Below are 22,344 nucleotides of genomic sequence, written 5' to 3'. Positions count from 1 at the left end.
AATCATACTATGAAAACGAAAGAAAAGAGGAAAAGAGAAAAAAAAGAAGAAAAAAAGAGAAAAGATTGTGAAAATCGTATTTATTATCCTCCTATAGTAAAAATCGATGCTGGATGGTACGCGTGCGGCGTAGCCGCACGCTCAAATTTTTTTTTGAGCATTTAGTAAAAACAGATGTGATATAGTAAATTTTTCCTCTCCGATTTAGTAATTTCTTCCAGGTCAGGGTTTCAACCCTGTGCGCAGTTGTACTGGCAATAGGCGGCTTGGTGTTGTAATTAGCTGTTAGTAGTAGTGCTAGAAAGAGCTGTCTGAGGTAAGTGGTTGGCGGCTTGGTGCACTGGGTTGGGAATCCTTTACCCGAGGGACACGGGTTCGATTCCTGGCATGGCTGGCTATTTGGTTTGGGAAGGGGATCAGTGCCGTGACTCTGTAATCTCAGCCAGAGTCGACGCAGCTCTAAATGTGTACCTGCAGAAATCTGGGGAGGGTAAACAGGAAGGGCGTGCGAAAGCATGGGATGGCTGGGCCCCCAGCCCCGATTGCAATTCCTGGCTGATGAGCCAAGAAACGATGATCAGCACCGCCGGTTTGGACCTTAAGTATCTAGTCCCGTCGTACTTAGTAGTAGTATAGAATTACCGGGACATCTAATTGTTCCTCCTCTTCATTCTCTTCACCAAGCATTGGGCTCTGTGATGTGGAACCATTGGCTTTCTGGAAGAATGATCCTTAAATTAACAAACCTCTAATTTAAACTACATAAATTAAAGTGAAAAGACTCACAAAACAACGACTGAATTAATGCATTCCAGATATCAAGGAAGTGCATTGCTTTTGGATAGATATTTATCAGCTCCTTAAACCTCACAAAATGACTCTCACAACATGAAACGAATTAACTGCACTTATAGATATAATTATAAAAATTGTTTTTAATAATTTTTTTAAATATTAAAACTGTAACAACATTGTCATGTCAGTTCTTTTATATACTAAAGTGTGCTGGAAAATCAATATAAATACAGAGAAAAAACTGACGGCGTTTGAATTAAAAAATGTGTGCTTGAGGGGGAAATTAATGGTTGGGCGACGAAAAATTCAGTAACGTGATACTGATCCGTTGGGAAACTACCTAGCCGCTCATTTTGAAGTGGAGAAACGAAAAGATGGGGCTATTTGTGATACGTCTTTCAGATGGAAGAGTTGAGAATCCCACAACAAGTCCAGCAATGGCAGCCATGTGTGCATCGACAGAGAAGACCGAAAAATGCACCCAGACGCACGTACAACCGTGATCTCTGATCTGCGGATACGTTGCTTAAACCCCAGTGGGAGCAGTGGTAAGATGTTCTCACCGCATCTACCATTCGAGACGTGCATAGAGGCTTTGCCGATGCACTATGCACCGCAGATAGGTAAGAAGAAATTAAGTTCTAAGGAAGTAAGATGTAATTGTTTTTTGGCTATCGTATCTAATGAAATACAATAAATAGAAATATTTTTAAAGTGACATAAAAACCGAAGTGATTAGAAATTACCCTGTATCTAGGGGGTGGTGGGTTTCTCCAATATTTACGCTAAACTTTGACTTCGATAAAAGCATTTTGAGTGCATCTGATAAACCCAGTTGGTAATTACAATTGTTCTATTTACCAATTAATAATAAAAATAATTTAATTACCCACCATCTACAAAAAGATTATAGTGGAGCACAACAAAAAAGAAAAAGGAAACCAACTTCAAAAAAAAAGATACGAAACTCAAACAAATGCAGGTGAAAAACGATGTCTCATCAATCTGACTTTGAACATTGAATTGTCCCGAATGGTCGACCATTGCTTGGATGGCTCCGGAAGTCCATATTTTTCCAGTGGAGAATTCCGGTATTGCTTGGACATATACAGTAGAAATTTTGCATACTTATAGTAGCACTTTCGGATTTTTTTACAGTCTCTCACTGTCAGCACATGGGACGCACCGGCAAGGTAGATTACATGTGGCTGGCAAACTGAACGATAAATTGAGGCTAGAGATTTCCTGGAGTAGCGTCCGCGATTCGGCACTACAGACCCGTAAGCACGTTTAATGGCGGTGGTTGTTTGCTTGACGATGGATTGCCTGGTTTTACCGATCGTTTCTGCAATCATGATACCCAGATATCATAGTTCAGACACAGCAGGGACTGCATGATTGCCGAGGGTCACAGATTCACTTTTAGGTGCGTTGAAGGTTAAAAACTCGCACTTCTCTATATTGATAGAGAGCCCGATAGAAAGAAAGTCACTGTGGAGTCGACTCAGGTTATCTTGTAAGTCAGCTTTCGATCTACTGAGCAGAAGGACGTCGTCAGCGTATGCAAGATAAGACAGGTTGGTACCGTGAAGTAGAAGGGTGGGCAAGATGCGGTCCAGAATCTTGGAAATCGCATGTTTGAAAATGAGAGGACTAATAACGCTCCCTTGCCTCACGCCTCTTTTGATTTTGGCGGGATATGATGTTCTATCTTTCCATTTGGCAGAAACTATTGAATTTTCGTACCAGAATTTCAATGTTTTCACTATGCTCGCACTTACACCACTTAGGAGTAGAGCATTCATTGCTTGCATGTGGTTGACGCTGTCGAACGCTTTTGAAATATCTATAGTACACATATAGAGAGTCGACTTGTTTCTCTCTGAGTCCATAAGTACGTTAGTAAGAAGGCGATGAGCCTCTGGACAACCGAGACCTTTCTGGAATCCAAGTTGATTATCCCCGAAATCTCCAGTATCCAGCTCGGAGAAGATCACATACTCAAACACTTTGCTCAGGGTGCTAGAGACTGTTATGGGTCTGTAAGATTTTCAGTCATTGGGATCTTTTCCTTTCTTGGTGATAGAAGTGATGACTCCTTTCATGAAACTGTTTGGTACAAAACCCCTGGTGATGCACATCTGGAAGATAAGCTGTAGGTGGGAATAGAAAGTTTCAGGTAAGTGCTTGAGATGTTTTGTTTTGAGACCGTCGCCATCTGTCCCATTTTTTCCTTTGGAAAGTGCCTTTTTGACCGCGATTTTGATCTTTTCCAGGGATATGGGAACAACACAGTGCTGTCCCGAGAAGCAGGCAAGCCAACTGGTGACTTCCTTTTCATACTGGTTGGTTATGGCAAGATTCTCGTCTCCGTATACCGAAGTATAGTAAGAGTGCCAGTCATGCAGTGTCAGGGAAGTATTAGGTGCACGGTCGTCCGGTCTAATTAGACTTCGCGATGATTTCTTTTTCTCAATGAACTGTTGCCCGATAATACGGTACTTTTTCATCTCAGCTTTGTATTTGTGTTTTGTACTCCGTTTCAGCTCGAATACATTCCCGCGTAACCGTCTTCCGCAAGCAATCCAAATGCTTAGCCACATTTTAGCACGTCGTTTAGCCGTCTGGAGTTCGATGGATTCGGACCACATCGGTTTCTCTGTCCCAATTTTGACTCTTCTTGTAGGATCCGCTTTTGATTCGGCAGCTTTCAGAGCGTGGGTAACTTGATGATAGTAAGTGTTGAGTTCAATAGAGGCCGCCATGTTGGAAGAACCAGTACAGAGTAGATGAAACAGAACTTTTATGCAACTGATGACCGAGGCAACAGTGGCAATATATTGGGCAATATTACACTTATGCCAGATTTGCTTGTAGACCCACCTTCTGGAACAGGCATTATTAGCGCTCTGTGCTGAATGCAGGTGGAACGAAATTCCGGCATGGTCACTAATCGGATCGTCAGTACACACTGTAACTGGGAGACCAGGGATGGATGTGGACGAAAGTACTAAGAGGTTGGGAGGCAGTTTAGAAAGATATCAGACAGGATATGTTCCTTGGGAGGGTCACAGTTGAGGTCCCCAGCTATTAGCCACTTACTCCCACTACGCTCAAGAGACTCAAAAAGTCGTCCAAGGGCATCTGCTGCTTTTGAGAATTTCGTTAGAGAGACAGCATTGTTGTAGTTAGTGGGCATGTATACATTGATGAACTCGATTCCCTCAGCTGAGACACATAATACATTACTGCTTCTAATCGACGGCTTAGCCGATAGTTCCTTCCTAGCGTATATTGCCAGGCCTCCGGACGGACGCCCTGCCGTAGATCTTGTGGGCTGTATGAAGACATCATGAGACCGGGATTTGTTTAGGTTTGTACTCAGCCCAGAAAGCATATGCTCCTGGATAAACATTACGTCATAAATCTGGAAAAGATCGTCTATGGCCTTTTCTTTATTGCAACAACCATTGATATTCAGACTAAGAGCTTTAAGAGACCTATTCATTGTTTACTCTTGTTGTTCAGAATCTCTCTTAATTTAGGGCATGTTAGGCTGAAGCAGACATGAGATCCTTCGCAAGAAACGCATTTGGGGTCTTCGTTGCATGGCGTGTCTTTGTTACTAGTGTGAGGTCCAGCACATCTAGAGCATCTGGGACTGTTCTTGCAGTTTTCGATGAGATGGTCATAGCTTTGACATCTGAAACATGTTTTTGGGGCCTCCTTGTACTTCGTTACCCGGAAAAAGTCGAATCCAAGCTTGATTCCGTTAGACATGGCAAAGTTCATGGTCAGATTATTTTTGAAAGTCAGTCTGACCGTTTCGCTTTGTCCGAAGCGGAGAGCTTCCTCTACAAGGCCTGGATTATGCTTTACCAGTTCATTGGCATCCACATCAACGGAAAGTCCTCTTATTATGCCAAACGATTTTTCTTCCCTCAGTTTGCACTTTATCCTGTTTTGGCTGCCACTTGGCAATTTTGCGGAAAGGACGCTAGGGGCCTCACTACAAAAAGCTGTGGCTTTTACAACGTCACTGAATTAGAATTGAAGCTTATTATTTCTCAGTTGCCTGACCCCTTGTATGCCATCTTCAGACTGCAGTTGACCAAATGTTTGTAGTCTAGTCAGGGGTCCATACATGGAGCGTCTTCGATGATTACAGTACAATTACAGTATATATATATATATATATATATATATATATATATATATATATATATATATATATATATATATATATATTTTCAATCATACTATGAAAACGAAAGAAAAGAGGAAAAGAGAAAAAAAAGAAGAAAAAAAGAGAAAAGATTGTGAAAATCGTATTTATTATCCTCCTATAGTAAAAATCGATGCTGGATGGTAGGCGTGCGGCGTAGCCGCACGCTCAAATTTTTTTTTGAGCATTTAGTAAAAACAGATGTGATATAGTAAATTTTTCCTCTCCGATTTAGTAATTTCTTCCAGGTCAGGGTTTCAACCCTGTGCGCAGTTGTACTGGCAATAGGCGGCTTGGTGTTGTAATTAGCTGTTAGTAGTAGTGCTAGAAAGAGCTGTCCGAGGTAAGTGGTTGGCGGCTTGGCGCTCTGGGTCGGGAATCCTTTACCCGAGGGACACGGGTTCGATTCCTGGCATGGCTGGCTATCTGGTTTAGGACGGAGGTCAGTGGCGTGACTCTGTAAGCTCAGCCAGAGTCGACCCAGCTCTAAATGTGTACCTGCAGAAATCTGGGGAGGGTAAACAGGAAGGGCGTGCGAAAGCATGGGGAGGCTGGGCCCCCAGCCCCGATTGCAATTCCTGGCTGATGAGCCAAGAAACGATGATCAGCACCGCCGGTTTGGACCTTAAGTATCTAGTCCCGTCGTACTTAGTAGTAGTATAGAATTACCGGGACATCTAATTGTTCCTCCTCTTCATTCCCTTCACCAAGCATTGGGCTCTGTGATGTGGAACCATTGGCTTTCTGGAAGAATGATCCTTAAATTAACAAACCTCTAATTTAAACTACATAAATTAAAGTGAAAAGACTCACAAAACAACGACTGAATTAATGCATTCCAGATATCAAGGAAGTGCATTGCTTTTGGATAGATATTTATCAGCTCCTTAAACCTCACAAAATGACTCTCACAACATGAAACGAATTAACTGCACTTATAGATATAATTATAAAAATTGTTTTTAATAATTTTTTTAAATATTAAAACTGTAACAACATTGTCATGTCAGTTCTTTTATATACTAAAGTGTGCTGGAAAATCAATATAAATACAGAGAAAAAACTGACGGCGTTTGAATTAAAAAATGTGTGCTTGAGGGGGAAATTAATGGTTGGGCGACGAAAAATTCAGTAACGTGATACTGATCCGTTGGGAAACTACCTAGCCGCTCATTTTGAAGTGGAGAAACGAAAAGATGGGGCTATTTGTGATACGTCTTTCAGATGGAAGAGTTGAGAATCCCACAACAAGTCCAGCAATGGCAGCCATGTGTGCATCGACAGAGAAGACCGAAAAATGCACCCAGACGCACGTACAACCGTGATCTCTGATCTGCGGATACGTTGCTTAAACCCCAGTGGGAGCAGTGGTAAGATGTTCTCACCGCATCTACCATTCGAGACGTGCATAGAGGCTTTGCCGATGCACTATGCACCGCAGATAGGTAAGAAGAAATTAAGTTCTAAGGAAGTAAGATGTAATTGTTTTTTGGCTATCGTATCTAATGAAATACAATAAATAGAAATATTTTTAAAGTGACATAAAAACCGAAGTGATTAGAAATTACCCTGTATCTAGGGGGGTGGTGGGTTTCTCCAATATTTACGCTAAACTTTGACTTCGATAAAAGCATTTTGAGTGCATCTGATAAACCCAGTTGGTAATTACAATTGTTCTATTTACCAATTAATAATAAAAATAATTTAATTACCCACCATCTACAAAAAGATTATAGTGGAGCACAACAAAAAAGAAAAAGGAAACCAACTTCAAAAAAAAAAAAATAATAATAATAAAGATACGAAACTCAAACAAATGCAGGTGAAAAACGATGTCTCATCAATCTGACTTTGAATATTGAATTGTCCCGAATGGTCGACCATTGCTTGGATGGCTCCGGAAGTCCATATTTTTCCAGTGGAGAATTCCGGTATTGCTTGGACATATACAGTAGAAATTTTGCATACTTATAGTAGCACTTTCGGATTTTTTCACAGTCTCTCACTGTCAGCACATGGGATGCACCGGCAAGGTAGATTACATGTGGCTGGCAAACTGAACGATAAATTGAGGCTAGAGATTTCCTGGAGTAGCGTCCGCGATTCGGCACTACAGACTCGTAAGCACGTTTAATGGCGGTGGTTGTTTGCTTGACGATGGAGTGCCTGGTTTTACCGATCGTTTCTGCAATCACGATACCCAGATATCGTAGCTCAGACACTGCAGGGACTGCATGATTGCCGAGGGTCACAGATTAACTTTTAGGTGCGTTGAAGGTTAAAAACTCGCACTTCTCTATATTGATAGAGAGCCCGATAGAAAGAAAGTCACTATGGAATTGACTCAGGTTATCTTGTAAGTCAGCTTTCGATCTACTGAGCAGAAGGACGTCGTCAGCGTATGCAAGATAAGACAGGTTGGTACCGTGAAGTAGAAGGGTGGGCAAGATGCGGTCCAGAATCTTGGAAATCGCATGTTTGAAAATGAGAGGACTAATAACGCTCCCTTGCCTCACGCCTCTTTTGATTTTGGCGGGATATGATGTTCTATCTTTCCATTTGGCAGAAACTATTGAATTTTCGTACCAGAATTTCAATGTTTTCACTATGCTCGCACTTACACCACTTAGGAGTAGAGCATTCATTGCTTGCATGTGGTTGACGCTGTCGAACGCTTTTGAAATATCTATAGTACACATATAGAGAGTCGACTTGTTTCTCTCTGAGTCCATAAGTACGTTAGCAAGAAGGCGATGAGCCTCTGGACAACCGAGACCTTTCTGGAATCCAAGTTGATTATCCCCGAAATCTCCAGTATCCAGCTCGGAGAAGATCACATACTCAAACACTTTGCTCAGGGTGCAAGAGACTGTTATGGGTCTGTAAGATTTACAGTCATTGGGATCTTTTCCTTTCTTGGTGATAGAAGTGATGACTCCTTTCATGAAACTGTTTGGTACAAAACCCCTGGTGATGCACATCTGGAAGATAAGCTGTAGGTGGGAATAGAAAGTTTCAGGTAAGTGCTTGAGATGTTTTGTTTTGAGACCGTCGCCATCTGTCCCATTTTTTCCTTTGGAAAGTGCCTTTTTGACCACGATTTTGATCTTTTCCAGGGATATGGGAACAACACAGTTCTGTCCCGAGAAGCAGGCAAGCCAACTGGTGACTTCCTTTTCATACTGGTTGGTTATGGCAAGATTCTCGTCTCCGTATACCGAAGTATAGTAAGAGTGCCAGTCATGCAGTGTCAGGGAAGTATTAGGTGCACGGTCGTCCGGTCTAATTAGAATTCGCGATGATTTCTTTTTCTCAATGAACTGTTGCCCGATAATACGGTACTTTTTCATCTCAGCTTTGTATTTGCGTTTTGTACTCCGTTTCAGCTCGAATACATTCCCACGTAACGGTCTTCCGCAAGCAATCCAAATGTTTAGCCACATTATAGCACGTCGTTTTGCCGTCTGGAGTTCGATGGATTCGGACCACATTGGTTTCTCTGTCCCAATTTTGACTCTTCTTGTAGGAACCGCTTTTGATTCGGCAGCTTTCAGAGCGTGGGTAACTTGATGATAGTAAGTGTTGAGTTCAATAGAGGCTGCCATGTTGGAAGAACAAGTATAGAGTAGATGAAACAGAACCTTTATGCAACTGATGACCAAGGCAACAGTGGCAATATAGAGGGCAATATTACACTTATGCAAGTTTTGCTTGTAGACCCACCTTCTGGAACAGGCATTATTAGCGCTCTGTGCTGAATGCAGGTGGAACGAAATTCCGGCATGGTCACTAATCGGATCGTCAGTACACACTGTAACTGGGAGACCAGGGATGGATGTGGACGAAAGTACTAAGAGGTTGGGAGGCAGTTTAGAAAGATATCAGACAGGATATGTTCCTTGGGAGGGTCACAGTTGAGGTCCCCAGCTATTAGCCACTTACTCCCACTACGCTCAAGAGACTCAAAAAGTCGTCCAAGGGCATCTGCTGCTTTTGAGAATTTCGTTAGAGAGACAGCATTGTTGTAGTTAGTGGGCATGTATACATTGATGAACTCGATTCCCTCAGCTGAGACACATAATACATTACTGCTTCTAATCGACGGCTTAGCCGATAGTTCCTTCCTAGCGTATATTGCCAGGCCTCCGGACGGACGCCCTGCCGTAGATCTTGTGGGCTGTATGAAGACATCATGAGACCGGGATTTGTTTAGGTTTGTACTCAGCCCAGAAAGCATATGCTCCTGGATAAACATTACGTCATAAATCTGGAAAAGATCGTCTATGGCCTTTTCTTTATTGCAACAACCATTGATATTCAGACTAAGAGCTTTAAGAGACCTATTCATTGTTTACTCTTGTTGTTCAGAATCTCTCTTAATTTAGGGCATGTTAGGCTGAAGCAGACGTGAGATCCTTCGCAAAAAACGCATTTGGGGTCTTCGTTGCATGGCGTGTCTTTGTTACTAGTGTGAGGTCCAGCACATCTAGAGCATCTGGGACTGTTCTTGCAGTTTTCAATGAGATGGTCGTAGCTTTGACATCTGAAACATGTTTTTGGGGCCTCCTTGTACTTCGTTACCCGGAAAAAGTCGAATCCAAGCTTGATTCCGTTAGACATGGCAAAGTTCATGGTCAGATTATTTTTGAAAGTCAGTCTGACCGTTTCGCTTTGTCCGAAGCGGAGAGCTTCCTCTACAAGGCCTGGATTATGCTTTACCAGTTCATTGGCATCCACATCAACGGAAAGTCCTCTTATTATGCCAAACGATTTTTCTTCCCTCAGTTTGCACTTTATCCTGTTTTGGCTGCCACTTGGCAATTTTGCGGAAAGGACGCTAGGGGCCTCACTACAAAAAGCTGTGGCTTTTACAACGTCACTGAATTAGAATTGAAGCTTATTATTTCTCAGTTGCCTGACCCCTTGTATGCCATCTTCAGACTGCAGTTGACCAAATGTTTGTAGTCTAGTCAGGGGTCCATACATGGAGCGTCTTCGACGATTACAGTACAAATCGGTTGCTCGTTGTTTGCTGCTGCTGTAGCGACAATGTCTGGGGAGACAGTCAATTTAACACCAGTCGTATACTGCTAGACCACGGACATAGAGCTCTTCAGATCCCGTATTTCTCCTAGCAGGATAGAGAAATTGCTCTCGGGGACCTGTGGGACTTGGGAATGATGAGTGATGACAAAAGTTGGAAGTCGGATGTTGTTCTGGTCGCATTCAGCTAGCAAATCCAGGATTTCTGATGTCGCTGAATATTTTGTTACGCTTTTCGTAGCTTGAGAGGCTCTTGCAGGGAATGTTATCTGAATGAGCTCTAATTTAGCGTCGCGTAATGCTGTTAACTCGAAGAAATCGCAAGTCATTTTCGACAGCAACGCTAGATCCAGCTTTCTGTTTGACTGGAGAATGTTCAGGATTGGGTTGAGATGTAAATTCGTCTTTTCCATATTCAGCGCCAATAAGCAAGGGAAGCGTAGGTTCTTGTTACCTATTCCCCGCAGTTTAAGGGAGACACCACTCCTGGCAGGTACGACGGCACATACAACAAGAAACCTCTCCTCTTCTGCTTGCTTATTCGGGAAATTGGCACTGTCGTCTTTTTTTTGGGTCTTTGGACTTTTGTACATTCACTACAGCACGTGGCAACACTGCACTGTGAAATTCGGGCACACCTTCAAAAGTTCAAAAATCAGTCTCTGACAACACTGCTCAGTGGAGTAGCCATTTTGTTTGAAAAGAAAAATCCAGGAATGAGACGACATGGAGGTTTGCAGTCTGGATTTTTATCAGTCGATTCACTGAATTTTAGGGAGGCGATTGATATCTGATTCACGCGAAATCGGTAGCTTTTGCCGTTGAAACAATATTATTTTGCGAGGAATAGCTCAGAAACGTGATCATTGAACTGAAACTCATTTGAACTGAAACTATTACCGTTTAAAGTGAATGTAAATAAATAAGCGTAGGCACTGTGATATAAGCAATTAAATCAAAATTTTCCAGCACATTGGTCTTGCGATTGAGCATTCATTGAAGTTTTCGCAAAATGCCAAACTTTAGATAAAAAAATGTCAAAATCACACCCCTGACTTTCTAAACCAGAAGGCCATAATTTCCGATAGGTCGAAGCTGATTGACTATACAAAAATGTTTACTCAATAGCATTAAAGCCCATTTTGGGGCTAGAAAGAAAATTGCAAGATAACGACACCTTCCTGTGGCTTGATCTCTTTTGTTACTTAAAGAGAGCACTAGAACATTAAAAGCTGACATGAATGAGCCCTCTCCCAACCAAACGGTTGACTAGTTCGAAATAAACGGTCACTGGTTCAATATGATGATGCAGGAAAAAAACTACATCCGCGGTCATACTTTTCTCAAAAATACAAAATTTCATATTTTCTATATAACAGCTTGATACCTTGGATGTAGGACTCAAGTAAATGTTCGATTTCACGACTTAAATTTCATCAAGACCGTCCAAATTTTCAATAGGGTGCTTAAGCCCCTCTTTTTAAATTCTGTAAATTGGCTTATATTAGTATAAATTTTTGATATGAAATTTAAAACTGCCTATCTGCTTAATAATGCCCAACTTAGAAAGTTTCAACTTAATACCCTTGTTCCTGATATATTGCATATAAGCTCTCTTGAGAAAACAGAGGCATATAGTGTCTTTTGATTTAGTCTAACTTCTCCAGTAACATCTGCCAGGAAATTTCAACTAAACACCCTTCACTATTTCTTAGATATTGTAGATAAGTCTTTATGATAACATGGACACCCATACTGACTTTTGATTTTGTTCAACACCCCCCTAAACATTTCATGAAGTTGTAATTTAATGCTCTTAACTGTTTCTGAGATATTGCAGATATCGTCAGTTGAAAACCTGGATGCAAATCATGTCTTTTGATTTAACTCATCATTCCCTCAAAATTCCATGAAATTATCAACTTGGCTCTTCCTGAGTTATGGCAGGTACGTCCTTTTGACGACGCAGATGCATTTATCGTCTTTTCATTTAGTTCAAAATCCCTCTCAACATTCCCTTAGATTTTCAACTTAATATCCTTAGCAGATCCCGAGGTTCTGCAGATAGACCTTTTTGACAGCCTAGATTCAAGCACTGTTCTTTGATTATGTTAAACAGTCCTCTCAACATTCCCCAAAAATTTCACCTGAATACCATAAGCTGTTTTGGAGATATCGGAGATGCACCCTTTTGACAACCAGGATATGTGTTGTATTGATAGGCTCAATTCAATATTCCCATCAGCGTTCCCTAAAATTTCCATTTTAGACCCTTAGCCATTTCTGAGACAATGCAGATACACCCTTTTGTGAACCTGGATGCACACAGCGCCTTTTGATTTAGTTCTGCAACCATGTCAAAATTCCATGGAAGTTTCAACGTAATACACTAAGCGCTTCCGGAGACATTACAGAAAGGCCCTTTTTATAACTCGGATGCACTTAGTGGATTTTGACTTAGTTCCAACCCCCACCATTCCCTGAAAGTCTCAACTTAATACCCTGAGCCGTTCCTAGAATACTGTACACTCCCCCCCCCCCCCGGTTCCCAATAATAAATATTTAATGCAAATAACGGGGAAATTGCAAGAATTATGACACTTGCCCTAGGGACTATGAGGGGTCATTTCATCCCCAGAGGCAAAGTTATTGGGCCTTTTGACTATTTTGGACAAAATGCCTGTCTCAAATTCTAATCAAGTGTCTTTGAATGTTATTAATTAAAAAAAAACTTTTTCCACAAAATAAGTTTTTCAAAATAAAAGTAAAAAACTCCATTAAACCATCTAATGAACAAAAATAGAATCAAATAATCTACCAAGCATACAACTATTGCAGTATCAATAATTAAATGAAACCCAAAACAAACAGAAATTAAAATAAATAACAGAGTCAAACTCAAAACGAGTAGAAATTAATATGAGTAGGGTTCTAAACCCCAATGCTTTCTGAAAGCCAGAATATAATTTGTACTTTACAGAAAAAAATTCAAATGAATTTACTGAAAAAAATGTGCATTTTCAGTTTAATATACATATGCTGATATTTAGTCCTTAAAATCTTTATTAATTTTTGATTTCTTAAAGTTATAAAAATAAAACACTTAAAAGTATTTTTTGATGAAATTTCAACTATTAAAAAGGACGCTGGCCCTTTCAATTTCCGATTGAACGAGCCCATTTTGAAGTTTTTAATACACCAGTTTCTATAAAAACCTTATATAACCCCAGGGCATAACTTACAACCCTTACCCTGAGGGTTGTGGGAGGGTTGTCATCATCAAAGACATAATTCCCCTGAGGTTTAAACTACGTTGAACAAAATGGCTATCTCAAAATTTTGATTGGATTTGTTAGGGGAAGTGGTGGGCGTGAGATGGGGGTTAGTTGCCCTCAAATCACTTTCTACTACTAAAAAGGGCACTAGCCCTTTCAATTTCCGATCGAATTAGCCTCTTTTGAAGTTTCTACGGCAACCCCTTCTATAAAAACCTCATATGCCCCCAGGGAAAAATTTACCACCCTTACCATGAGGGGGGGGGGGTGATAGTCATCCTCAAAGACCTAATTTCCAGAACTTTCAACCTCGTTGAACAAACTTTTCATTCCAAAACTTTGATAGGATGTGGTTGGGGAAATGGTTGGTGTCAGAGGGGGGTTAGTTGCCCTCCAATCACTTTCGACTTTTAATTAGGGCACTAGCCATTTCAATGTCCAATTGAAAAAGCCCATTTGAGGTTTCTACGACAACGCTTTCTATAGAAACCTTATATGCCCCTAGGACATAACTTAAAACCCTTGCCCTGAGGGGTGTGGGGGGTTTGTCATCATAAAAGACATAATTTCCTAAACCTTTAACTACGTTGAACAAAATGGCTATCTCAAAATTTTGGTAAGATGTATTTGGGGAAATGGTATGCGTGACGGGGGGGGGTAGCTGCCCTCCAATCACTTTTGACTATTAAAAGGGGCATTAGCCTTTTCAATTTCCAATTGAATGAGCCCTTTTTGAAGTTTCTAAGCCAATACTTTCTATAAAAACCTTATATACCCACAGGGCATAACTTACAACCCTTGCCTTGAGGGTTCTGAGGGGGTTGTCATCCTCAAAGACCAAATTTCCCGAACTTTCAACTACGTTGAAAAAAATGGCAAAAAATTTTCATTTGATGTGTTTCGGGAAAAGGTGGGCGTGGGAGGGGGGTTAGTTGCTCTCCAATCAATTTTGACTGTTAAAAAGGACACTAAGCCTTTCAATTTCCGATCAAATGATCCCTTTTTAAAGTTTCTACAACAGCCCTTTCTATAAAAACCTTGTATGCCCCAAGGGTGTAACTTACAACCCTTGCTCTGAGCACTCTGAGGGGGTTATCATATGAGGGCTGTGGAGGGAGGGGTTGTCATTCTTAAAGACCTAATTTCCAAAACTTTCAAATTCGTTGAATAAAATGGCTATCTAAAAATTTTAATTGGATGTTTTTGGGGAAAAGGTGGGCGTGAGAGGGGGGTTAGTTGCCTTCACATCACTTTCGACTATTAAAAAGGGTACTAGCCCTTTGAATTTTATATCAAATGAGCCCTTTTTCAAGTTTCTACGACAAAGATTTCAATAAAAACCTTATATTCCCCCAGGGCATAACTTACAACCCTTGCCCTGAAGACTGTGGGGAGAGTGTCCTGCTCAATGGTATAATTTCCTGAACTTTGAATGTCGTGGGACAAATTGGCTATGTTAAAATTTTTATTGGATGTGTTTGGGGAAATGGTGGGCGTGGAAGGGGTATTATTTGCCTACCAATTACTTTCGACTATTAAAAAGGGCACTAGCCATTTCAATTATCAATCGAATGAGCCCTTTTTGAAGTTTCTACGACAACGCATTCTATAAAAACCTTATATGCCTCCAGGGCATAACTTGCAACCCTTGCCTCGAAGGGGGAGGGAGAGTGTCCTCCTCAAAAACCTATTTTCTATCAGGAAGTCAACTCGGGTGAACAAAATGGCTATCTTATAATTTTGATTGGGTGTGTTTGGGGGAATGATGGGCGTGTGGAGGAGGGCTAGTTGCCCTCCAATCACTTTCGACTGTTAAAAAGGGCACTAGCCCTTTGCATTTCCAATCGAATGAGCCTTTTTTGAAGTTTCTATGACAACGACTTCTATAAAAAACCTTATATTCCCCCAGGGCATACCTTGAAACCCTTGCCCGAAGACTGTGGGGGATTGTCCTCCTCAAAAACATAATTTCTCTGTGGAAAAAAACTACGCTGAACAAAATGGCTATCTCAAAATTTTGATTGGATGTGTTTCTGGAAATGGTGGGCTTGAAAGGGGTGTTAGTTGCCTTCCAATCACTTTCGACTATTAAAAAGTGCACTAGCCACTCCAATTTCCAATCGAATGAGCCCTTTTCGAAGTTTCTACCGCAACTCCTTCGATACGAAGTGCCCGGGTATGTAGAAAAAAAATAATAATACATTGTGTCAACATCGTTCTTTACTTAGGCAGCGCAATCGTGCTGCCTATTATTGAGAGGCAATGTTGTGTTTGGGAGTATGAGCGGTGACCACTCTGCGTATCATGTTAATAGGATATTGATTGTCGTTCTATTTTTTGTCTTTCTAAATAAACCCGTTGAATTGATTGAATTGAAATTGTTAAATGACATTTGTCATTCTAATGGATCTTTCAACTTTCCTGATTTACATTTATTCACCTTAAATGTAACAAGTCAAACAGTTCGTGGTAACGAACTGTAAGTAAGGGGTGACCCGGCTCAATAGCAAGCGAAACTCTAAAAAACGGAATTTTGATACCAATAGATACATGAAAAGAATCAGGTTTTTTATGCTGATTTAAAATATATAAGTTTCATCAAGTTTAGTTTTACCCATCAAAAGTAACGCACGTTAGAAGATTTACTTTATTTTTGAAAAAAGAGAGAAACACCCCCTGAAATTCATAGAACGTTAATGAAAGTCACAATATCAGATTCAGCGTATCAGAGAATACTGTAGAGGTTTGAAGCTCCTATCTGCAAAAATATGGGATTTTGTATTTTTTGCCAGAAGGAAGATCACGGATGCGTGTTTATTTGTTTTTGTGTTGTTTTTTTTGTCTTACCCCCACAGTCCTCGGGAGAAGGGCTGCAAACTATGAACTTTACCCAATGTTTACATATAGTGTTGGTTATTGGGAGGTATACAGACGTTTTCAAGGGGATTTTTTCTGGTACTGGAGGAGAGGAGGTAGGTCGGGGGTTACGTTGGAGGATCTTTCCATAGAGGAATTTTTCATGGGGGAAGGGACATTGCTATGAAGGGGGCACCGGATTTCCCAGCATTATTTAAAAAAAACGATCAGAAATTAAATAAAAAATCAAAGTTTTTCAACTGAAATTAAGGAGCAACATCAAAACTTAAAATGAACAGAAATTACTACGTATACTAGTTAATTCACCCCCTAGTCAATATCTCGCTCTTTACGCTAAAGTTTTTTTTAGTCGTTTCATAAGAGCTATTACTTCTAATTAACTGCCTTTGTGATTAAGGGGTCATTCTTAAAGAATCGGAACAAAATTCAAACTTCAGCGTAAAGAGCGAGGTATTCAGTAGGGTGGCAAATCCCCTAATATATGTCATAAAATATAGGAATAAATAAGCTCGCTACCTAAGTTAATTCGTAAGTTACGTATATTTATTACTAAAAAAAACGTACATAAATAAAACTAAACAACTTTCGAGAAAGCCATTTAACCAAAAAAAAGTAAAATTAATATGCAAATTTGTTTTAATTATTCATGTACGGTGAGCCAAGATCGAAACCTGCATGAATTGAAAAATGTTCAGAAATTAAATAAAAAATACAAGTTGTTTTAACTGAAAGTAAGGAGCGATATTAAAACTTAAAACGAACAAAAATTATTCCGTATATGAAAGGGCTGTCCCCTCCGTAACTCCTTGCTCTTTACGCTAAATTTTGACTCTTTCTCACAACTCTATTTTGTAAAATAATAAAAAAAAATCTAGTGTACAGAGCAAGGCGTTGAGGAGGGGACAGTCCCTTTCATATACGGAATAATTTCTGTTCGTTTTAAGTATTAATGTTGCCGCTTACTTTCAGTTGAAAAAAATTGTTTGTTTTATTTAATAAGAGTAAATAACGTAGGAACGGTCTTGGAGATCCCTACAATGAGTTAATCACTCAATAGATTAGCTTATAGACCAGCACAGGGGTACTGATTAGGGGGGGGGGGGTGGGGGGTAACTGCTCACTAGAGTTTTTTTCCGCCCTAGATTTGAAATATGCCTTTTTGGCACTTTCATAAGAAAATGGAAAAACGACGAAATTCTCGCTAGATTTCAAAAAGTATATTCAACCCCCCCCCCCCCACACACACACATACATTTCTGTGAACTGGCGGCTCTAACACAGCAAATACTTACATTTGAAGTTTTGAGTTCAAACAGTTTCAGGTCATGTTTAGTCTGAAGATGCTGCAGAAATTCCCACGACTGCCTATACTCAAAATTGCAATAAGTGCATACCAAAAATGCGTTATCTCCTGGATCTGAAACAACCAAAATAATACATTAAGTTTTATCTTACTTGTGAAACCTGTTAATCTACGACAAGGCCACACTTGTAACTTACACGAAAAGGACACGATACTGATATCATTTTATTTATTAGTCTCAGATCTGTCCATAGGAAGGATGAGTCTGCATACCAAGGCCAGAATATTGGAAGTTACAGTGATGACTGTAGTCAAGTATCGTTCTGAAGTGTAGCTACTCCGAGAAACGGAGGTTTGCTAGATGTTTTCCAGAAAAATTGCCTGTGGACTGTTTTGGATACCCGACTAACTCAATATTTCATGCAGTAGGATGTACAAAAAGTGTGGTTCAATTCCACTGTCTAGGGTTATAATGAAAGAAAGGTTGGGACTGTTAGGAGACGTTCTGCGGATGAAGATGGCAGATTGACAAAGGTATTCCCTGTTGAACAACCGTCTAGCACCAAACGACAAACAGGTAACGGGTAGGGAGGATGTTGCAAGGAAATATTTACGGTAAATGGAAACTTCTTGGGAGGGTGCAAAGAGGGAGGCTTTGAACAGATCGAGACTGAGGTGGAGCGTTCTTGGCTATATTGGCTCAAGGCAGTTTGGTACTGCATTGAGTTGTGAGCACTAGTAGCAATAGTAAATCTATCCATTCATCGAGCCAGAATTACTGTATTGCATAGAGTTTTTCTTTGAGAATAATCTAAACTTGTAAAAACATAGGAAATTTTTTCTTTTTCGACGTTGTGCAACAAATTTTCAGCCTATTTCTTAACCTACAAAAATAAAAAGCAAATTTCAGAAATGTAATTGAATATTTGGATAAAACTGAATCTCAGCCACTGAGTGATAGTAAAATTATCACTTTCCGTTAAAAAATTAAAATCTTAACACTGCTGAAAAGATCATATATCAAAAACTATGCTTCGGTAAAAAAAAGCCTTAAAAATAGCCGAATATGTAATAATAGCGCAATGATTGTCTTAACACTAGATTTATTTTTGGTGTTTGATTAAAACAATTTAGGTGTTCTAAGGCACAGAGCTAATTTCTTTCCTAATATATTAAAATAGGTAATTAGTTTTCGAATAAAAGAGATAGCATATTAGAAAAGATATGGAATAGCAGTTTTCAAAGTTTTCTGCTGCAAAGTTTTAGATAAGCTTTGGAAAAAAAATATTATAAGGTTTTAAGAGCATTTCTGTGAAGAGTTTAAAAATAAGACAGGTCTACAGTAAAAGATACAAACTTTAAATGGCAAAAACTAGATTTCAAGCAAAACAGACCTATTAGCTGAACCTTCAATCGTAAATTTTGCTGAAAATTTAATTTTATTGCAATTCATATATAATAAAATATTCAGGATAGCCTACCGTGAATAAGGGCGTGTGTGTGTAAGGGAAAGTAACATTAAATAGGAAAAAGCCCTTATTATTTATTTAATATTTAGTCTGATTATTGTTCATTTATTATTTAGTTATGATTTACTTATTATTTTGTATGCACATTAGCTGTCCAAAGCTTGGTACAATTAAATAACAAGTACCGCTATGACAGTATTATGCTGGTCAGAGGGGACACGATTGGATAAGAAAAGGGGAGGGGGGAAGGAAGCAAAACTCTTGGGGGAAACAATCTTGAGGGGAGGATATTGAAAAATAAACATATCAAAAATTACTTTTCAAAATTTAAGGGGGAGTATTTAGCTTTTTCTTAATGAAAAGACTAAAAAAAGTAGTTGTTAAATACAGGGGATGATTGAAAGAAAAGAAGGCTGAAACATCTCCCCCGATCATTGTGTTCAAAGATCCGCGAAAAGAACAAAGAGTTGTATATTTTAGGAAGTAAAATTTCTTCTTATCTTTTTTCAAACTTTCGCCTTTTCTATTGCGGACTTTCTTCTTAGGAAAAATACCCATGAGAGAGGTTGCCCATTTCCACCAGATGGTGTATATTTTTGGGTGTAATGTGTGCCACTACACATGACACACTTCTGACACACTTTGCATACTTCTGCCACGCTTGGCAGAGTTCTAACACCTGTGGGACAGTTCCGCCCTTCGAGTACATTGTCGTGATACTTGGCACACTTCTGGCTACTGTGGCACACTTACTTGGCTACCCTTGAAAAGCTTCCTCCATGCATGGCACACTTCAGCTATATATGGCATATCTCTCCTGTGCATGGCACACCCCTATCACGCAGGCACCACTTGGTCTGCATAACTTGTTCATCTGTGAGTAGCTTTGATCAAGAGTCGTACAATGTAACTTGTCAGCTTTTATGAGCATTTTATCTAATCTTTTCCTTATTCTACCATAGTCTCATTTATGCCTCTAAAGATTAATTGAAGCCATTACCTCTACATTCATTAGCGCTGTCACCAGTTGCACATTTGCAAGTAAATCTCATTTTGCAGTAATCTTTCTTATGCTCCAGAAGGGAACCAATTTCGGAGAATAGCTCTCGGCAATTCCCACAGATTAGAAAGTCCGGATTGCCTAGAAAATAAGGAACTTTCTAAGTCGACTTACTTGAAAGGAAATTCCAGGTTAATGGTTGAGAATAATGATGTTGTTATAATTCCTAGAGGATTAATTTCCGTACTTCTTGTTGGTATTTACAAAACAGTATAAACAAGAAATGACAAAGAAATAGAACTTAATTTTGATTTCTAGGTCGTGGTTCTTAGTATTTGATCTCTAAATGTGCTTAGCGCAATTCTAAACAATTTATTAAGCTATAGCAATTTATCCATATTTTAGTTTTTTGATGCAGAGCATCTAGAGTGATATCTTTTTTTAATAAAGACATTTTCGATTATTAATTTTAACAATCATTTTGATAAATTAATAACAATTGTAAATAAGTAACGATATTAATAATTTTAATAATGTAATTAGTCACTAATTTTGCATAATCTTGTATAACTACTGCTTTAACTTTAAATGCTCTTTGGTTTTTGGCTTTCTTTTGTGGAAAGTTTCCTGATTTTGAAGGCTCCTTCATTAATGTTTGTTTGCTTTTTTTCTTTATTTTTCACTTTCTTTGTTATTAGGTTATCAGGTTATCATATTATCAGGTTATTTACTTTTGGTTGTTGTTTGTCTTTCTTAGTCACAAATGGTCCGTTAGTTGTTTTGAATTTCATTGGCTAGCCTTGACTTTAACCCACCTAGCCATCAATATGATAAAGCCACTCACAACGAGACACAAAGCTATTAAGTTGAACTAATCATTATCTTTGAGCTTGATGCTAATTATCAGTATAAAAGTTAGAAAAGTATTATAATATAAGCAAGTTAGAAATAAAGTAAACCAAAAGAATCTAAAAACACTTCCGGAACAACGCCATAACAGAAAAAAAATGAAACTTTCAACTATCTGTTTCAAAATCAAGTAAGGTTTCCCAGACATGCTAAATTGACCGGTCTAAAAACTGTCGACACCTGCTTGTCCTACTTAAAGGGGTTTTCCTCCTTTTCCCAAAGGTATTGTACACTTTCCTTTTTTTTTACTGGGGCTTACTTCTCTCCGTTTTCATACCGTTCTGAGCCGTCCTACCGAGTGGTTAGCACACTAGACTTCAAAATCTTTTGTCCGTCAGGACAGGGGTTCAAGTCCCGGCGTTGCTAGTTATTTCGTTTGGAACAAGATTGAGTAGTGTGACTTTATAAGCTAAGCTAGAGTCTACCCAGCTCCAAATGGGTACCTGGAGAAATCTTGGGAAAAACACGGATGATTTTCCCCCAGCCACACATTGCACTCCCAGCCGTAGGCAGTGGATCAGAAGACCGCTAAGCAGGTACCGGTACTGGTCAGCATGCGAAAAGGTTTTAATTTTTTTTTTTATTTCCTACAGACACTAATAGACTTAATACAAGTAAAAAAAAAAATCAATAAAAAAAAAAAAAAAAAAAAAATCGAAGTTAGATAGATTTTCAAATTGAGTCCTAGTTCTTACCTGGTCAATAGAAGTGGCCTCATTTTGTTCCAGGAGGATGAATGGGGTTGAGGTAAGTAAGTTTCCATAGCTACCTTTACTTAAATTACTTATTAAATGTATCCCCTGTGTATTTTCATCAATAAGAATAAGTAGGAACTGACTTAGATGCTACCAAATAACACCATCAAATAGTGAATTTGCAAAAGATTCTATAGCACAAATTTTTTTCAACAACTCATCTCAGAGTGCTGAGCTCATCGTGAGAATTTATTATGCTCCTAGTCTTTGATCCAGATTGATCACCAAGTGTCACACATCTGCTGAGGTTTCACTTAAATAAATTAACAGAAGACTATGATAGAATAATATTTTCTATGAGACGATTTTAGAAAGATGTAAAGCACCAAAGACAGTAGTTTTTAGTTGTTTTAAATTTTTTTTTGTCCTAGATGTTTCCTCTGTCAGGTAACAGAGTAATCTGTGTGCCAGCGTGTATGTCATTTCGTCTTTAGAAACCATGGCACAAGCAGAGAAAACTTCCCAAAAGAGGTCAGCAGATGTTCTTTTAGAAGACAGTTATTGATTCTACATCAATTCCTGCTGTCATACTTTGGCAATGCAACACTCTATCCTGCTACCCTTTTTTTTTGAATTTTCATGAGCGATACCAGGTGGATTTTATTAGCTCTTTAGAAGGTTGGCAGTCATGTCCCACGGCAGATCTTATGCAGAAATCAAACAGTTCGTCGTAAAGAACTGTAACTAAGGAGC

The 22,344-nt window shown here is 39.3% G+C and overlaps 1 protein-coding gene across 2 annotated transcripts in view; it reads right to left on the bottom strand.

Moving 5' to 3' along the window:
* LOC148945515 (RNA-binding Raly-like protein) overlaps positions 1 to 22,344 on the bottom strand; it is a 260,929-nt gene that overhangs the window by 55,199 nt on the left and 183,386 nt on the right. Inside the window, exons 7-9 of one of the 2 annotated variants that reach the window (XM_089098792.1) lie at positions 19,988 to 20,128; positions 17,508 to 17,632; positions 5,690 to 5,764 (exon numbers count right to left, since the gene is read on the bottom strand). In XM_089098792.1, the coding sequence (XP_088954918.1) occupies positions 5,690 to 5,764; positions 17,508 to 17,632; positions 19,988 to 20,128 (341 nt within the window). The remainder of the gene's footprint in view (positions 1 to 5,689; positions 5,765 to 17,507; positions 17,633 to 19,987; positions 20,129 to 22,344) is intronic. The other variant, XM_089098793.1, reaches the window with a different exon arrangement.

The sequence above is a fragment of the Artemia sp. Qi Xiang Cuo genome, chromosome 13 (assembly GCF_049724085.1).
Source record: "Artemia sp. Qi Xiang Cuo chromosome 13, ASM4972408v1, whole genome shotgun sequence".
Classification (NCBI taxonomy): domain Eukaryota; kingdom Metazoa; phylum Arthropoda; class Branchiopoda; order Anostraca; family Artemiidae; genus Artemia; species Artemia sp. Qi Xiang Cuo.
Note: the sequence above shows the minus strand (reverse complement) of the source record. Positions and strands in the feature narration are given on the sequence as shown.